A 20,057-nucleotide genomic window follows, 5' to 3' on the forward strand; every position below is an offset into this window, starting at 1 on the left:
AGCAGGTAGCAGGCAATAAAACAAATAATAAATTATATATTAAATTACAGGGTGACAAGTGCTAAAGAGAAAAAAAAATATCAGGGATGGAGTATGGGAATGCCAGGGATGCAGATGGGATTACAGTTTTAAATAGGGTGCGCAGGAACGCTAAATAAGAAAGGGATGTTGAGTAAGCACTTAGAAGAGGTCAGGTAGCAAGTCATACAGGTAGATGTCTTGGGGAGGAATGTAATAGGGAGAGGACCTTGCTAGTGCAAAGGTCCTGCAGTAGAGCCATCCCTGACGTGTTTGAAGAACCGGGAGGCCCTTGCTGCTGAAGTAAAGGAGTTGGAGTCTTACTGGCTGTTGTAGACGTCAGCTTTTACTCTTGAGTAAGTTGGGAAACCATTGGGAGGTATGAAAAGGGGAGTGATGCGATCTAGTATGCTTTCTGTCACCACTTTGGCTGCTGTGTTGAGAATATACTGTGGGTGGATATGGGTTGAGGCAGGGAGTCCAGTTCTAGGAGGCTTTTTCAGTAATCCAGGCATCGACCAGAGAGAACAGTGGAGTCATGAGAAGTACATAGGTTCTCGATATATTTTGAAGGAAGAACCAACAGGATTTGCTGACCTCGTGGACTGTGGAGTAAGAGAAGGAAGGAGGGAGTTGCCAAGAGTGAGTGCAAGGTTTTAGGTCTGGGGAACTAGAAGTAGGGAGGCTGCTGTGTTGGGAAAGACTGAGGGTGCAGCAGACTTGGGGATAACAGGAGAAAGACTGGGGCAGTAAATTAAATAGCAGCTAATTATATTCAGTAAATTTTTATGCTGTTTGAGCTCTCTCTTAAAAGTAATTCTACCTTGTACCAGTCTTTTTTTTTTTTTGGCATATGCGTTATCCAGTATCTTTTCTGAGATATTTGGCTAAAATTACTACTTTATACTGACCTAACTCGGAATATTCAAGTATACTTTCTCCTTTAATCTTCTGTTATAATAGAAAAACTGACTCTCTCTGACCTAAAAAATAAAGAGAATTTATTGGCTGTTAATTGAAAAGTCCCTAAGTAATTCAGACGTCAGGCAGAGTTGCTAAAGCAGCTCATTGGTAGCTCCAAGGATCTGGCTTCTTTTAGTCTCCTGGCTCTACCTCTGGTTTCCCTTCAGGTCCCAACATAGCTGCCAGCAGCAGCAATTTTCTTATTCATATTCAATCTGAAAGAAAGACTGTCTCTACTGGCCACCTTAGACACTATGTAAGAACAGTTTACCCCTGAACTTTTCATTGTGGCATAGAAGATACAAAATGCTGATTGGCTTGGCCTAGGATGGGGCCTCGCTTCAGAAAACCTGTATACACTGCATTTTTGAAAGCTATAGATAGAGAAAAAAGTGGAGAAAAACGCTTGATTTTTAAATTCCTTTTGCATTGTACAATCTCTTTGGTTAACACAGCAAGAATATGATTGTTTTTGTAAAGTGGTTGAATGAGAAGAAAAAAAAAAGCAAAAATAAAGTTGAGACATTAGTTTAAGATAATTTTGCTTCTAAGAGGCTTAAAACTATTGCTTTTTGAACATCTAGCACTTCAGAGGAGCCTTCAGATAATGATGGAATCTGGGAAATTCCCTGGCAGTCCAGTAGTTGGAATTCTGCATTCTAACTATCTAGGGCAGGTTCAGTCCCTGGTCAGGGAACTAAAATCCTGCAAGCCTTGCAGTGCTGCTTCACCACCACCCCCCAAAAAAGGAATCTGATTGGTCGTTCTAGTCAAGAACAGGTGTTTCTCAACAAGGAGAGCCCTGTTGGCATTTGGTTGAGATAGTTCTCTGATTTGAGGGATTGTCTTTGCACATTGCATTGTATTTTCCATTTTGGTCTCTATTATTACTATGTATCCTGTCATGCCCCAGTTATTGGTCCAACCAAAGCCACCTGTATGTTTCCAGATTTTCTTAGGGAGGTACAAAATTGAAAAAAAGTGTGACTTTTTGAAAAAGTGTTGTTTCATATTAAGAGCATAAATACACACATACTTTGATTTAGTTTCCTGAGTGAGATATGGGTTTGCTCTTTGTTATTCTTGAAGTTCTGCTTCGATTTTTTTTTCTCCCTAGTTCTAGAGATTAGATATATTCTCCTTAAAAATTGATTTAGCATTTCAATTAAACTTTTTTGGCCACAGGGTTCTACTAAGTTAATTACAAAAGTTTTTTTATTAAATGTAATGTTGCTAACTAAGGAGAAGAGAAATCTGTTTTGATAGCCAAATTCAAGCATTTTGACTTGGGTCACATGGGTTAGAATAGAAGGACCAACTAGTCTTGAACAAATTTCTGACTTTGATAGGTTAAAATTATTTGTGGTCAGAAAAAAATGTACTGAGTCTAGAAGAACTCATTCCTAAAATCAGAATATCTTAAAATACTCTCTGAATATCTATTAAAGCTCACTTTATAAGCACTTAGGGTTAGACCTCTTTGATGAAATGAATGTATATGAAAATATCTATGTGGTATGTGTGGGTATAGTCAGTCACTTGCTCTCTGAGATCTGTTTTCTGAAAATATTTGTATCAATCAGGGCCCAGTCAGGAAGATTGAAACCACACTGGTTATTTTAACAGAACTTGGTATAGGAAATTAACTACACAGGTACTGGAGGATTAAAAAGCCAAACGAACATTGGAATTAAACAGAAATACTAATTGTGGGAACAAATACACCCCTAAAGGTTGAGGTTTCAGAACCTAAAAGCTTGGAGAAAAACTGCCCTTGTGGAGCCCTGACCCAGTCCGCTATGAAGGGAGCTCAGAGCCCGGCTGTGCCGGCACCCGAGATTCTGCTCCGGGATCTTGAAGCACTGGCGCTCAGACCCTGGTGTGTAGGCACATCTGGGTCTGAACAGGGCCCACAAGGCTAGTTCTGGGAGCATAGAAGGAAGCTGAAAACTGAATCTGCTGCTGCGACCATGGCAAAGGATGTTATTCAGGTAACTCTGACAGGAACAACAAACGAAATCAGGAAGATGGAAGTTCCTTCTTCCTTCCTCCAGTCTTCTCTGGTTCCCATTTTGCCAGAACCTATCAAGGAGCCAGCTGGTAAAAGACTTGTTGTCAGGTAAAAAACTTGTCCCAGGTCAGCATCACATAACAGTGGTTAGGATGTTTGGTAGTTTCTTTTTTTTGAGGGGGGAGGGGTGTTATTTTGTTGTTGCTGAAAAGCAATAGTGTAATAAGGAGCACTGTAGTTTTCTTTTCTTTTTTTTTCTCATTATCTATCACTCTTGACTGAACGAGTGGAATTTGGGCCTTCTCAGCAGCAGCCTTGCCACTTACTGGTTTTGTGAACTTGAGCAAGTTTCTTAACTTTGCTGAGCATCACTCTCTTCTGTGATGATGAAATAAAATCTTACATGGCTTAGTAGAAAATAGCTTCCTATTTCCCTTTTGATGTACTTGTGCTTAGTCGCTCAGTCCTGTCCGACTCTTGGCAACCCTGTGGACTGTAGCCTGCCAGGCTCCAGGCTCCTTTGTCCATGGGGAGTCTCCAGGCAAGAATCCTGGAGGAGTTGCCATGCCCTCCTCCAGGGGATCTTCCTGACCCAGGGCTTGAGCCGGAGGTGTCCTGAATTGCAGGTGGATTCTTTGCTGACTGAGCCACCAGGTTTAAGGTACTTACTTGTGTGCTTACTGGATAAAACACTGCACTTGGGAATAAACACCTGAGTTGTAGTTTTTCCTTCAAGTTACTAGCTATGTAGAATTCAGCAAGTCACTTTAGCTTCTTGAACTTGTCTTCTCTTTAAAAGTAGGAATAATTTTACCTACTGTAAGGGTCATCTATATATGGTGTGAAAGTGAAATCGCTCAGTCGTGTCCGACTCTTTGAGACCCCATGGACTTGTAACCTACCAAGCTCCTCCATCCATGGGATTTTCCAGGCAAGAATACTGGAATGGGTTGCTGTTTCCTTCTCCAGGAGATTTTCCTGACCCAGGGATTGAACCCCGGTCTCCCGCATTATAGGCAGACACTTTACCATCTGAGCCACCAGGGAAGCCCAATATATGGTGTAATGCATGTAAAACTAACTTGCACATTATAAAAATGGTGATATGCTAACAACATAAAGTTGCCACTAAATACTATATATGAGTTTCTCTCATTTAATTGGCATAAAAGAACTAGATCTGTCTTTTGCTCTACCTTGAACCAGTCACTAACCACATAGCACTGACTTTATCTCTGTAAAAATACTATGCAGAAACAAGCACGGTGTTTACCATTACCCATAATATAGCCATGTGCGCGCGTGCGTGCGTGCGTGCTGTCGCTTCAGTCGTGTCCGACCCTGCGAAGCAGAAACAAACACAGTATTGTTTACCATTACCCATAGTATACCTGTGTGCGTGCGTGCTGTCACTTCAGTCGTGTCCAACTCTTGGTGACCATATGGACCATAGCCTGCCAGGCTCCTCTGTCCATGGGATTCTCCAGGCAACAGTACTAGAGTGAGTTGCCCATACCCTCCTTCAGGGGATCTTCCCAACCCTGGGATTGAACCTGTGGCTCCTGCATTGCAGGCGGATTCTTTACCACTGAGCCACCGGGGAAGCCCTGTTGGGGTGACCAGATTCTGATCCCTCCTAGGCATTTCTGCAACTGCTCTGCCTGTTTTGTTGTTGTTTATTTCTTTGTCATTTGTGCTTGTTCTAGAGGAGAGACAGAAGAATAACACCCAGACCCCCTCAATTAACTGCTGGCATTAAGAATCTCTTCTGACCACTGATGTACAAATGGGTAGACAGCATAAACTAGTTCTAATTACTTGTGAGGTTTTTTGTTTAATATGGTTAAACAAACAAAAAAACTTTGAAGAAACTAGGTTAGTGAATTTGTTGAACAGTATTTTGAAAATAGATTATCTCCTGTTTCTTAAAATAGTTCATAAACCAAGAAGCATTTATTTGTACATCTAATATTGAGGCCCCTAGTGAGGGATATAAAACTTCTAAGCACATCAACTATAATAATGCCATACCAGTTTGTCTTGCATCTCTGTTCCAGGAAGAATTTTACTTGTGTTGAGGAGAACAGTTTCTTGGCACAGAAGGAAAGTAAAAGATATTGAATGAAGAGAGGGTAATTGAGCAGAAAAACAAAGGTTTAAATATGTTAAATTTGCTTTGAATAAGTAATTGAACATTGGAAAAAGGGAAGGTCTAGTGAGAAGGTAATTTCAGGGGTGTTGATAAAATTAGTGACCTCAGGGTGGATGGAGACACGACAATTAGAAATGTGTTTATAAAGTGGGACTTCCCTAATCCTACTGTAGGTCAGAAGTTAGCTATAAGATTGGTTCTCTTTGCTCCTTTTTCAGACTTCCCAAAAGACCTCATTATGAATGTCTTACCCATCACAAGTTTTCACAGCATGGACTCTAAGGCAGGCTTTTTGATGAGATTCCTGTGTATTACCACAGATAACTCACATAACTTTATTTAAGCATGTTATTTTCTTAAGGTTTTGTGTTTAAATTTGAGTGACTGTTTTTTACACTAATATAAAAATAACCTGAATAGTGTTGCTCCATTTGTATATGTATATATTAGTTTAGGGATTGATGGGGGTGGAAGTTAGAAATGGGGAAAAGATGGATGAGTTGCTTGTTAAGGGAAAAGACAATATTCTTATGCTAATCCAGGCTCTGGATCGGGAGCAAAGCAGCCATGCAAACAATGGCTGTGGAGCCAGAAAGTCTGCAGTGAGTCTAGTCCTTCTCAGAAAGCTTGTCAGACCAGGCGCCTGGAGCTGCCTAGGGGGAGGGACCCCTGGAAGGGAGAGTTTTCTCCTTACTACTTTATGGAGTTGGCAGTTAGCCAGCTTGTTGAAAATTCCCAAACCTCACTACTAGAAAGTAAAAATTAAGGGTGGAGGGCTTAACGGGAAGCGGAAAGAATGACTTTAGTCTGTTTTTTCAGCTGACTTCGGCCTTTTCCTGTTTTTTGGGTTTTTTTATCCTGATAGAACTATTGGTTTAGCTTTCTTGCTATTTGTGAAGCTTTAAATTTTTTTTTATTTAAGAATAATTTATATTTTATTGAGTAATGTTGTCATAGTCTTATTTTCCTGAAGAAGAAGCCACCAGTCTATGTATACAGGAAAGGAAAGTAATCTATTTAGATTCCTATTTGGACTAACTAATAATAGCTTTTAAACACCAGCATCATTTTAAAATTTTGATCATGTGGCATTTCAAATGTCACTTACTTATTTCTTAACGTTGTATGATCAGATATTTTTAATTTTAATAGAAAAATTCCAATGAACTATTCTAGGAATTCAAAAATACTTTTATTTTCAGGTGTTAGGATTATAAAAGTACTCAGTTTCAGGAATGGTTGCGAAATAAGTTTACTATTTTTGTTACATTATGATTATAGAAAAAGTTAATATGCTGGGACAAATAAAGGGGAAGTCATCAGTATTTTTATTATTAATTACAACAGTAACAACTGACATGTATTTACTGAATGCTTAATATTTAGATCCAGGGTGCTAACTCATTTGGGTTAATAATACTGTTCCCATTTTGTGGCTAAGGAAACCGAGACCTAGATAGCTTAAATAACTTCCCCCCAAATTACATAGCAAATAAATAGTGGAGCTGATTTTTGAAACCAGTAGACATCAGAATTTACTTTCTTCAGTTTGCCAGGGTATTATATGAAATAAGTGCCTTTATGTAGAACACAAAACTGATGTTGTCTTTATGGACTCCATAGTTTAAAAAGGCAGATGTAATAGTGTATAGTGTGGAAATGGGGACAGTTTTTCCCCCCACAAAAAAGAAACCTTACTTGCTGAGATCATTTAAATATAAAGAACATATTTTTGATTACTCCTTTGAAAGAAAGATGTTAGTTATATTATCCAGCTAGTTCTTTGGGCATTGTGACTATTTATGTTATACCTTTGTTTTTTTTTTCTTTTTTGGTTGCACCATGAGGTTTGTGGGATCTTAGTTCCCTGACCAGGATCCAACCCAGGCCCTTGGCAGTTAAAGCACAGCGTCCTAACCACTGGCCTATGAGGGAATTCCCTATTTATGTTATATTTTTATTGTTATGCTCTGACTTAACTATGCTTTTCAGACCTGTGCCTTTTGGTTGACTGCGCAATAACTTAAAGTGATTAGGCTTTTATTATTTCAACAAATTTCTCAGAATGACTATATTATAGCAATGAATGTTATCTACTACTGCCCAACAAATTACCAAAAATCTTAGCAGCTTAAAACATCCAACATTTATCATCATCTCATACCTTTTCTAGCCATTAGGAGTCCACCAAAGGCTTAGTTAGATGGTTCTAGTTTAAGGTCTCATAAATTGTAGTTAAGATATCTGTGAAGCTGCAGTTACTGGAAAGCTTCCCTGGCACTGACCGATCCGCGGCCAAGGTGGCTCACTCACGGAATTGTTGGCAGGTGACCCCAGTTCTTTGCCACGGGAGCCTCTCCATGAGGCTGTGTGGATGTCCTTATTACATGGCAGCTAGCTTCTTCCCTCAGAGTATTTCAAGAGTGAGTAGGGAGGAATCTGAAATGCCTTTTATGATCTAGTCTCAGAAGACAACATCTGTCATTTCCATCTTATTTTAGTTTGTTAGAAATGAGTCTTTAAGCCCATTGGGAATTCAAGAGAGGGAATTAGGCTTCATCTTTTGAAGACAGTGTCAGAGTATTTGTGGACATACTTTAGATCACCATAGTGATCTTTTGGTAGATTGGTGGGGGTTTTTTAACTGAAAAATATCACTTATGAATAGTAGTTTATATCCCAGCTATGGTAATACACACTGCATTAATACTGTACATGACAGAGCCTGGATCATGAATTTATTTTGTTTGTGAATGCCAAATAAATATATATGATTTTAATGCTTTTATTAATACAGTTTTTGAATGAACATTGGTGTTCTGGCACTGTTCTCTCTTTCCATTCTTAGAAGGCTGTCTCATACAAGACCATAGCTTTAAATATCTCTATGCTGTTGACAGAACAGATTTATATCTTTAGTCTCAAAAGTTTCCTTTAAGTTTCAGAACCAGATGCCCATTAGACATTCCCTTTGAGTAATTTCAAATGTCTAAAGTTGAACCATTGATCTCTTCTTCCCACTCCTTTCAAAATCCGTTTGTCCCCATTTCAGTAATTGCTGGTGCCAGAGACATAGGGATTTTTTTTTTTTTGACTCCTCACTCTCCCTTACCCCTATATCTAATCCATTACCAAGGCCTGCTGAATCTGTTTGTGAAGTATGTCTTGATTCCATCCACTATAGCACTACTGCCGTAATCTTAACCACCATTGTCCCTCTCCTAAACTGCTACAATATCCTTCTTAGTGGTCTGTTTGCTTCTCCTTTTGTTCCCTCCAGTCCATTGCATAGAAACCAGATAACTACGTTCCCATCCCACTTACGTTTCAATCCCAAATCCACACATGATGTTGCCTGATCTGGTCCTTGATTTTCCTGCCTCTTGAGCCTCAGCTTCGACCATATTAATCCTCTTTCTCAACATTTCAGAAGCATTGTTCTTCTTTGCTCTTGGCCTCATAATCTTTGTGCAGTCTGTTCTGGTGCCTCCAATCCCCCTCTCCAGCCTTGTTTCTTTACCTGAGTAAGTAATTCTTTTATTCATCAGATTACACCTGAAATGTCACTTTTCAACATTGCTTCCCTTGACCTGTCTGTCCTATAGGACCTGACACTTTTCTTTCTTTGCACTTCCCTCAAATTGTGATTATGTATCATTTGTATTGTCTTGTTTGATGTTTTAATTGTCTTATTGATTGTGAACTCCATTAAGGTTCAGTCTGTTTTGCTCTTGTCACTATATTACTATTATATACAGAATTGTTTATATAATAGGCACTTAATAAATATTTGGGAAGTAAATTAATATTCATTGACAGGAACATTGTTCACTCAGAACTTAAGAGTTGGAAGGAATCTGTTGAATCATTTAATTGGTCTAGTCTTGTTTCCATCATCTCTGTCATGTCCTTGACAGAGGTGCATTCACAGTTTATTCCTTTGATATTCTGTGAGCAAAGATCCTTGGTCCTTTCAGTTGTATCTCAAGTGTAGTCATTTCTCTATCCTTTGCATTCTTGTTATTTCCTAAAGAGTCCTGACCAGGTGGAATAAAGTAAGATGGTTACTCCTTTGACTATGGCAGTGTTCTTCTATCGGTGCTTGATTAGATTGTCTTCGTTCTTAGCAGTTGGTCTTAAGCACTGATGCTTTTTGAGCTTGTAGTCAGCTAACACCTAACATTTTTCTTTTAAAGATTAGGGGCTTTCTTTGTTAGATTACAATGAAGCTCTTGAAGCCGTTTTACCCTTAGCCCTCTCTTAGCTAAAGCTGTTCTCCATACAAGTTGTTGGAGAGTTTTTAGTCTATAAAAATATCTTGCAGCTGGGAATGTCATGGGTAGCACCCGCTACTTCCTGTACAAGGTTTGCATGTATGCTATAAACATGTTGGAGAAGAAACTTTTTTTAAGCACCTACTCTGTAGCAGGCTTTTCTAAATACTTTATAAAGTAATGTACATAAAATATCTAGCACGGCAACTGAGGATAGCATTTAACACATGGACTCCCAAATTAGATCTTGTTGATTAGAATTATGGCCATACCTCTTACCAACTGTGTAATGTTTGATAAATTCCTTAAACTCCACTTGCCTTAGTGTCCTCATCTATAAAATTATTATTTAAAATAATAAGCCTACCTTGTAAGATGGTTGTAATGGTTCTGTAAATTAATATATTCAAAGCATTCATAATAGTCTGCTACATAGAGGTGAATATATGTTAGGTATTACCTCATTTAGTTCTCAGAATAATTGTGTTAATATAATTCCACTTTTACAGATGAGGAAACTCATCCAGAGAGGTGAGGTTACTTCTTTAAGGCAAATCCAAGATTTAAACTTGGGCCAAGAGTGGTAGAGTTGCAGATGTTTGTGTAGAAGGAATCACACATGATCCCTTTCCTTTGAAAGGGACTGTAAGTGTACAGATGCCTAGGGTCTCATTGACTGCAGAAAGACTTGCCTGTACCTCTAATGAGGCAAGACCACATATTCACTTAAATTGATGAAGAAGCAGTGACACTGAAAGATGGAATGTCATATCAGTCAGTTTTCTGCCCAAGACTATGAAGTCCTTGAAGCAGAATCTGTCATATTTTTATTTGTAGCCTGTTGCATTAATGTATAATACATATTCAGAAAACACTGTTGGTGAATAAGTGAGTAGTAAATGAGTGTGTGAAGGTATCGGGAGAGAGTGAGAGCTATTAAGAAGAAGAGAGGCAGGAATGATGCCAGGGTTTTGGCGTGGGTGACTGGAGAGATGGTACCACCGTCCTCTGTGACAGCAGATGGAGGAGGAAGAGAAGGCATGTCCAGAGGAGTGGGAAGGAAAGTTAATGAGTTTGATTTGGGCAGATGGAATGCAGTCTTAGCAGAGTAGTTAATAGGCATATAGAAATAAGGAGAGAGATCAGGGTTGGAAATATACTGGAAACTTCCTTTGAATTTGAATCATAGAAGAGGTATCCCTAGAATCACAATCCCATAATTTGAAGAAATGAGTTTTCTTAAAAATACTGTTAAAGTCATATTAGAGATGTTATTCTGTAATACTTTTAGACTTTACATCCTACTTTCTCAGCATTGTGTTGATGAAAAGCAGTTTAATGTCATAGAGAGGTGAGAAATTGCAGAGATTTTAGAATAAACCATATATATATAATGCAAAATATAAATGACATCTCACTCTAAACCTTATTTCCTCAATTCTCAAAGTGCCTTTGGAGAGCTAGTTAGAGTGAAAAATTGTTAGTTAAAATAGAAATCTTGATTTATTTATGGTAGAGTTCATGCCACGGTAATTATTTTACAAACCATTTTCACTTAGGTATAGTTCAGGTTTAAGTCAGTAAAATCAGTTGCCTGGACCAGTAGAATGAGGGAGAAACAGAATCATATTCATTTTTATACACAGTAACCTTTTTTTCTGTTAACAATTTGGTAATTGTCAAACCTTAATTGGAGAGGTTATGTTTCATGTCATCCATATTAAAAGCTCAGTTTTCTCCTAATGAAGTCAGATTTGTAATATTTATGGAAATAATTTTATTTAAAATATATTTCTATTGTTTTTCCTTTAATGATGAAGCACACTGCATATTTAAATGTTTTTCCAGATGGACTTTCTCTTCTATCTATAGAATAAATTATTAGAAGACTCAAAGTGTTTTATCACATCTACTAAGATTGAAAGATTATTAATTCTTTAGTGTTTTAAATTCAGCTCTTCCTGCTTTATTCTTATTATATTTAGAAATTTTCTTAATGGTGTTAAAAGTGTTTTATTTAGAGCAACCAGAAAAGACTATTGAGATTATTAGTGTTCTTATCTTTTTTTACATAAGGTTAATTTAGGGTCAGAAGTGGCAACCTATTACTAAATTATTTAAGCTTTTGAATTATGGTGCCTTTTTTTTTTTTAATTTAAACAAAGATAGCTTTAATCTTTGAAAATGTACTCTATTGTTTAAGGATATGTTTGGGTATTTGTTTTCCTCTCTTAGTTTGTTAGAAACCTTTTAGAATTCAGTTATATTCATTTCCTTTTTAATATTTTTATTTTTCAGGAGTCAGGAAGAAAGCAGTGGAAGTTGGAATCATTGTTAAGTGATTGAGACTTTTTACAAGAAAATCTGATTGAATAAAAGTGTTTTAAATTAGTGACCATACAAGACCCGTTTTTAAAGGTAACACTGTACAGGAAACGTTAAAATTGAACAATGACTCAGCTATACATTTACATCAGGTTATTGGGAGCCTATCTGTTCGTCATTTCTCATGTTCAAGGTAAATTCATTTAAGCAATCTTACCTCTTTTTTTAGTCATTTATTTCTATATATAAAAAAACACTCATTATTAGGACTGTTCTAATAGCTTTTAAGTGTAGAGGCACAGGATAGACACTAAGTAATTTTTGAACTTTACTAAGGCAAAAACATTTCCAAGTCTCTATAAAATCTCAGCCTCTTTGAACCTATTCTGTTATCTGTAACATAGGCATTATGATATGCAACATCAGGTTTTAGGAGGATTAAATGAGGTAAAATATAAAGTAAAGTAGCTGACCTAGTGCCTGACACATAGGATTATAGATACTCAGGACTTAGTTTTAAAATTCCTCTCCTTTAAATTACAATAAGGAATAAACAGTTTTTTTTAAAAAAAGCGTTGTTGTAAAAGAGTTTGAAAACATACATATAATGTCTATGTGCCAAATATTAAAATTGAGTACTCAGAAGTTTTATTTATGACCAGTATTGTAATTCTACACTGTGCATTTACAGCCTAGAACTCCCAAATAGGAAGTTATTGTGATGATTCTTAGGATCAGATGGGCTATATATTTACACATGAGCTTTTTCCTGTATGCTTTAATTAGGACAGTATTTTCAACTGAAGAGAGTGCTGTTTGACAAAACGGTTTTATAGAACTTACTAAAAATCTTTGTTCTCTTAAGTTTATGTCTTTAAAGATTTTTTTTCATAATGTTTTGTTCACAATGACAATATCTGCTGAAAAGAATTATGATTAACAGCATGAATCTTTAAATTTTCATTTTAAAGAATGAGAAATCTTAGCTTCTTTTGTATTTTGTCTTAGGTTTAGTACCCTTATTTTTCCATGCTTGAATACGAGAGTGCTTTTGCAAAACCTGCTTTTTTGTGTGAAACATTACATTATTTGGTAAAACATCTTTATTTTAATTCTGTTATTACATACCTTGTTGATCAGTACCAATCAAAGCTGTCATAGTTTTAAGATGAGTTAAATTAATAGTAACATTAGTGTAGCATTTCCTACCTTACTCCTAGGTAATTAGTATTTGGTATTAAATTTTTTTAATCTCCACAGTATGATACAAAATTCTCATTCCCCATTTTAAGTTGTTACATAATAAGCTTTTTTTTTTTGACTGTGCCATGTGGCATGTGATACCTTAGTTCCCCAACCAGGGATCAAACCTGCTTCCCCTGTAGTGAAAGGTTGGAGTCTTAACCACTAGACTGCCATGGAAGTCCCAATAAACTTTTTTTTTTCTTTTCTTTTTTTTTTTTATTATTATTATTTTTTTTTCCACCAATAAACTTTTATTAGACGGAATAAATTGGGTTTTAGTTAACAAATTTAAATGAAAAGTCTTAGCACTGTATTTCTCTGACAAAAAGCAAAATTTGTTACATTTCCTTTCAAAGAAGGTTAGTCTTTGATAACTATTATTTGCCTTCAAATAATAAGATTAAAATATTTGCTCTTATTGAAAAGAACTAAAAACAGTGTGCAAAAATTATTTCTTAGAGATTACTACAGATCGCTAGAGTGGTGTTACATGCATAACCTGTAGCTTCAGCCCACCCCCAACTTATAATTTTATGCTTTGTAAACACAGGACTTGTGGGTAGAAAGAAATTGGCATGTTCTAGGAACTGACACAGGTCTTTTTGTCTGGGCATGATAAGAGGGGAAGTGCTGTGAGTTGATGATGGAGACGTCCACAGGGTCCAAATCCTGTGGGGTGTCAGTAGGCATGGTGAAGGAGGTTGAAGTTTATTCTGAGTGTATATGAAGCCATTCAACCGTTTTAAGCAGATGAGTGATGAGATCAGATTTAGGTTTATAGGATAACTCTGACTGCTATGTAGGAAACCGACTGGAGGGGGCAAAAACAGAGGTTGGGAGATCAATGTCAAGATTCTTTTATTTTGGAAGTGACATGATGCGCCCAGGAAATGGCAGTGGAATTGGACCAAAATGAGAAAAAGTGAGATACATTTTGGAGGTTGAGCCTGGGGAGGACCAGGTTTGAGGAGAAAAGTGAAGCATTCCATTTTAGATGAGTTTGTTTTGAGATACTTAAGTCAAGGCTGAAGGGATAAATCTAGAAACCATCAACAAAGTTTATTTAAACCTAGGGAGAGTGTGGAGAGACTGTTTTCTTTGTATCTGCACCTGTACTTGGTGAAATTTTACAACTTGAAGGTGTAGCTCAGGTTTCTTTGCTTTTGACACCCTAGAATGAGTTTGTGTTACTAGCTCCTTCCTTTGTTTACATAGCAGCTTTGTATTATATGGCTCTCAGAATTGTATTTATGTGCTTATCCCCTCCACACACACACATCTTTGCCTTCTTCCAAGTTTCTCAAGAACCAGATCAGTTTCCAGCATTCAGTAACTTGCCTGCACATAGTTGGCTTCTAATTAGTTAGTGTTATGTTAATTAAATATTTGAGATAATATAAACCCCAGATGCAAATTATTGCAATTAAAGTATTTTTAGCTCTTAAATTCAGTGTTCTAGGAAGTTATGTGTGTTAACCATCATGTAACTTTGAATTTTCCAGGTATTGGTGATCTTTTAGTATAATTTTTTTGTTCTTAGTACTATCTTCATTTATACACTTTTACATTTAAACCCTTTATTATGCATTCATTTGATCTATATATAATCTCTTACTTGGAAATTATTATCATCATTTTTTATAGATAAAAGCCTGAAGTTGAGAGAGTAACTTATCAGTTGAGATATTCAAGACTTGAACCCTTGACTTCTCACTGTTATTTCAGTGTTATTTCTGCCATACTATACTGCTTTTTCTGTGTATCACTAGATTTTTGAAAAACCAGCTATGTGCACATATTATTTGCCATTTGGTCTCCATAGTTAAATTGATGCTTCCTTCTGTAACTGTAATGGGATTTTAAAGCTGGCTAAGAGACCTCAGATGCGGTCCAGTCCTGTGGTCTCACTGAGTAAACGAGGCTTGACGTGACATGGGTTGTCTGTAATCACCCAGCTCAATAAATGGTGCAGGGGCGTAGTAGACCAGACTCCAGGTCTCCTCGTTTCTTGCCCAGTAGATCTCTTCCATTCTTGAAACTCCTCCCCTCCACACACACACACCCTTTTTTTTCTGTTGATGTTAACATAAATGAAGTCTATGTTTTGTAGCAGTTTAAAGGATTAAGTGAGGATTATTAAAATTTAAGGCATGGAATCACTAAAATTTATTTAGCAGCACTTTCTTTTCTGGTTATCCATGGGTATGTACATTATTTTTTCTTTTTTCAGTAGTTCTCACCAGAATAACTAAATTTTAAGTCAAGTTCACATTATGCCTTGAATCACTTATTTAACATTTATAATGAGATACATACATAATTCTCTTAATATTTTATACCTGTTTGGCTCTACATTTTATTCTCTGGAGATCTACCCCCACAAGGAGTAGCCTAGCTGATTTCACTGATTCAGAGGGAGTAATTACTAAAACGCTGCTTTAGTTCTGTTCTGCTTTCAGTCTGAAAGAATCAGTACCAAATATGACAGTAAGTGTCATGTGAGGCTACGATACTCTAATGCAAGAACACAGTTCTGTTTCCATGCTGTAACTACTGCCCTACAGGTAACCTTCAGTTTCTGGCAGCACAGTCTGGATTTGAACCAGTGACCTTGAGAATAAAAGGCACCAGATAATATGATTAGTCCCCAAGCTCTCACAATTCCTTACTTAACCAATTAAAATCCAGGGCAAAATGCCTAGTAACTTCACTTTCACATAGAGGTACATGCAAATAAAGGACTTTTTTTAAGCTAGTCACAAGTTTTGAACCAAAGTGTCTTTAAAAGGAACCATAATTTGTCAATTTTTTAATGATTGGAAATAATCTCACTCTTCTGAAACTGCTTTCCAATTTGTACCTTTCTTATAAGTTGTGACCATTTTCTACCTTGTGCCACTCTTGTCTTTCACTAGTGCAAAAATTGTGACATAGTCATCTCCATGTATTCCATGAGAGCTGGGATAGTTTTTCTGTGCATTCTAGGCTGTTAATAAATGTAATCATATAAATAAAGTTTATTTTTAATTAAAAGCATACAACTACAGTTAATGCAACAAGAAAGCATAGAAACTTCTCACTAAAAAATTGGAATAAAAGAATTAGATTTTCAGAAATGGTTCATTTACAATTTCACGTTTGAATACAGGGCAGAGTCTAGACAGTATGCTCCATGGTACTGGGATGAAATCAGACTCCGATCAGAAAAAGTCAGAAAATGGAGTAACCTTAGCACCAGAAGATACCTTGCCTTTTTTAAAGTGCTATTGCTCAGGACACTGCCCAGATGATGCTATTAATAACACATGCATGTAAGTATTATATGCTTTTTCTTAAAGTTATGAGAATAGGTTTGCATTTAGTGCTATTATTTTAAGAACCGTTCACTTTGTCTAAATTTTTTTCTCTAACTTTATATGGTATCTCTCCAAAGAGCCAAAAGCTTCTTGTTCTTTATATAGGAACATTTATTAAATGATTGATGGTTATTTTCTTAGAGTAACATTGTAATATAGCTTTTAAAAGAGATAAAAGGAATCTGGTATTCATCTGTCATTTTCGGTTTGTTTAGTGATCTTTTTATCAGAAAGTTCTTGATGCTCATTGTAGACAACTTAGAGATTATTAAAAAGAAACCTTGAAAATTCACATAAACCTTGTAATTCTGAATTGGTTGAAATATTTTACAGGTCTCCAAGAATGACATTGTGATAGTTAAATAATTTTATTTTCTTATAAGTGAACCGCCAGTCTAAATCTGCTTTATATAACCACTTTAATTTTTCTACTTAATTTTATGTTAACTGTTTAATATTTATATATGATCATGTAATTCTGTCCCATATTCTTAGGGGACAGTGAAGAATTAATTGTCTTACTAGTCAAAAAAAAAAAAAAATCCCTGAAGGACTCAGTCAGTCAGTTACCTCCCTGTTATTAAGATACAATAATCAATAACTTGCTTTGTACTTTCCTCATACTTTTATGCTCTTTGAATGTGAACAGATATATAGCCAAGAAGTATACATACAAAATATTGAAATTGTATGATAGTTCACCATATCTTAGATTTGTTGTTTGTTCTGGTAGTGGTTGACTTTACTTACTGTGACAGACTGGTTGATCTGTGTTAGGAGGGTGTTCCCTATTATATTACCAGGTGACTTCTTGTCTGTAGTTCATACTTGGTCCATGTGAGCTATTTGTTAGAGGCTTGGAGAAGGAAATGGCAACCCACTCAAGGGGTTCTTGCCTGGAAAATCTCCATGGACGGAGGAGTCTGGTGGGCTTCAGTCCATGGGGTCGCAAAGAGTCGGACACGACTGAGCGACTTCACTTTCACTTTGGGTAACCCAGAGTAAAACTTAGTGATCAGTTCTAACAGAATTTCATCCTGTCGCACTTAATATTTTCTCATTTCAGAAAATGAAAAATTCTGCGAGATTCTTTTAACTGTAACAATACACTTATCGATATGAATAGTAAGGAGGGACACACAAAGAATCTTTTAGCTATTTCTTCTACTCATTAAAGCTTGAATATATTAGGAGAAAATTCTGGCATACTAATACTAAAATAACAGTTTATTTAATACAAATATATTTATATGCATTTCTTGAAAATTCAGCTATTCAAAAGTTCTCCTTTTTTCCTTAAATATTTTCATTAAATAAAAAATGCCTCTTAGGATCATTGTTAGTCAGATCTTCCCAAATATACTTTTCTTTGTCATTAAATCTATTTTTATGGTTCACAGAGAAGTTTTTTTTATTCATAATATTGTGTATAGTGTGGGAATACAGAAAATCTTATGGATGAAAAGAGACAAAGTTATTTTTAAGTATATTTTTAAGCATTAAAGATTATCTACTTTATAAAGTTTTATAAATAGTTTTTCTGTGATCACATGACTATGATTAGCAAAGAAAAGTTAAATAGTATTTCATATTTGGGGGACTTGTTTAAAAGAAATCCTTTACTGCCTGACACTAGATTTTTATTCAACCTCTAGATTTTAGTTCAAATATGACAACTTTTATTTGCCTTAAAAAAATGCATGTGGATTTGCCAGTAAATCACACTGAATGTAATTCTTATTCAGCACTAAAAGCCATCATTAACTGGTCACATTCAAACTGAAATTTAATTAGTACCTTCCGATCTAAAGTTGATCTTTTGTCTTTTTGGCTTTTTTTCTTTTAGAACTAATGGGCATTGCTTTGCCATCATAGAAGAGGATGACCAGGGAGAAACCACATTAGCTTCAGGGTGTATGAAATATGAAGGATCTGATTTTCAGTGCAAGGTAAGGTGTAATTTGAGGCCTATGAAATTAGGAAGGGAGGGGCCACAGGAAAAGCACTGACTCCCCAAGGAGAAGTGTGCCTGGTCGGCATATTGCTGTATGTTCTGGGAACAAATACATTGGAGGAAGCTTAGCTCTTACTTCAGGTTATATGATTGTGTCAACTGAAATTACAGATTATTTTACTTTTAAAAAAAGTTGTAAATCATCTGTTTTTAAATTGTTAAGCCTGTAAAAAAATAATGCTGTCACACTTATTTGTACATTATAAAATGGACTAGAAAGACTTTAAAGTGACGAGTAATAACCTTTAATACTCTCCGAGACAACTTAGAAATGTTAAGCCCTTGTAAGGAGATCTCAGTGGAGTTACTTTAACAGCACAGCAAAGGAGTCAGAGGATTAGCAATAGTTTATGAACATATTGATGGCTTTGGGTTATAAGCCTAATCTCTTCAAAATCTTGTATAATAATTTTGCCCCGGGTGATCCTTCCACTGTTTTTGAAAACTGCTCCAGAGAGAACTGTTTATTAACAAATTTAAGCCTCAACTATTTTAGAAAATTATTCAAATCAGTGAGAAACTCTCAGGATTGATAGAAACTTCACACACATACACGAATGCACACAGTCACATACATTGCATCCTATTTTCTATTTGCTTCACCTCTAGCAATGAGGGGCTCATTACATCCCAGGCCCACCTGTTTCATTTGTAGTAATGACCTGACCTTATCCTTAGAAAACTTTTCCTCCAGATGACTGCACATCTCTCTTCCATTGTACTTCTTTGGATCATAGAGAACAAATTGAATCCCTTTTTAACATGGTAGCCCTTTACTATGTGAAGAAGTCTTTTTGTATTACTTTACTCCTCATATACTATAGTTTTTACCCAATGAAAAGAATTGTTCAAAATAACTTCAACTACTCCTTATACAGGATCAGCTTTAGAGTTGCTCACTCTTCCGTTTCTCAATGTAATATGCAGAATTGACTATAGTCTGGTGAGGAAAAACAAGCAAAGAGTTAGTAACTCCTTCTCCTGAATGCAGCAAAATTTCATGTTAGAGGTTTGTCATACCTTATTCTTAAATAAGATACTAAGTTTTCTGTCATTTGAAATCCCGGTATCTTTCATTCATGCTACTGCTCAGCCATCTCTCTTTCATTCTTCTTTGGTGCTGTGGGTTTCTTGACACAGATAGCTAAATGAGAGTGGAATAAGTTTTGTTACATGGTTGTCATATAGTTGTCAAAGTTAAATTTCATTGTATTAAAATTAATCTTTTGCCCTTACCTGTCAGGATTCAGGAGATGCTGATTTGGTTTTGTCTCTTCCAGTTTTATTTATCAACCACATTTCAGTATACTTTTTAATCACTTAAAAATGTTGGCGAAAGACCTCTGTATGGTTAGAGCACTGAGCTGGGCAGTAACAACCAGTGCCTCACAGGCCCCCTCAACTAGGCATGTCCCAAATGAATATATCAGTATAGTTTAGTTATTAAGCTTGACAGTGTGTTCAGGTGGACGTGCTGCCTCTTAACCAGCTGTGGAACTTTGAGCAAGGAGCTTTACTCTCTTGTTTTCTTAATAGCAAAAGAGTTCTGTAAGAATCAAATAAGAGACAGCATATGTGCAAAGAGTTTAGCACAACTGACACATAATAAGGACTTTTTTTTTAGTCAGGACTTAATAAATGCTAGCTTTAACCATATTGATAATGTAGTTGAAAGCAGGCTTTCAACTGAATTACACAT

The 20,057-nt window shown here is 36.2% G+C and overlaps 1 protein-coding gene across 2 annotated transcripts in view; it reads left to right on the forward strand.

The window, feature by feature from the left end:
* Positions 1 to 20,057, forward strand: part of BMPR1A (bone morphogenetic protein receptor type 1A) — a 142,085-nt gene that overhangs the window by 98,312 nt on the left and 23,716 nt on the right. For both annotated transcript variants that reach the window (XM_043926331.1, XM_043926330.1), the window contains exons 3-5: positions 11,717 to 11,936; positions 16,137 to 16,299; positions 18,191 to 18,293. In XM_043926331.1, the coding sequence (XP_043782266.1) occupies positions 11,870 to 11,936; positions 16,137 to 16,299; positions 18,191 to 18,293 (333 nt within the window). In that variant the 5' untranslated portion in view covers positions 11,717 to 11,869. The remainder of the gene's footprint in view (positions 1 to 11,716; positions 11,937 to 16,136; positions 16,300 to 18,190; positions 18,294 to 20,057) is intronic.

This window comes from Cervus elaphus, chromosome 15 (genome assembly GCF_910594005.1).
Source record: "Cervus elaphus chromosome 15, mCerEla1.1, whole genome shotgun sequence".
Lineage (NCBI taxonomy): Eukaryota > Metazoa > Chordata > Mammalia > Artiodactyla > Cervidae > Cervus > Cervus elaphus.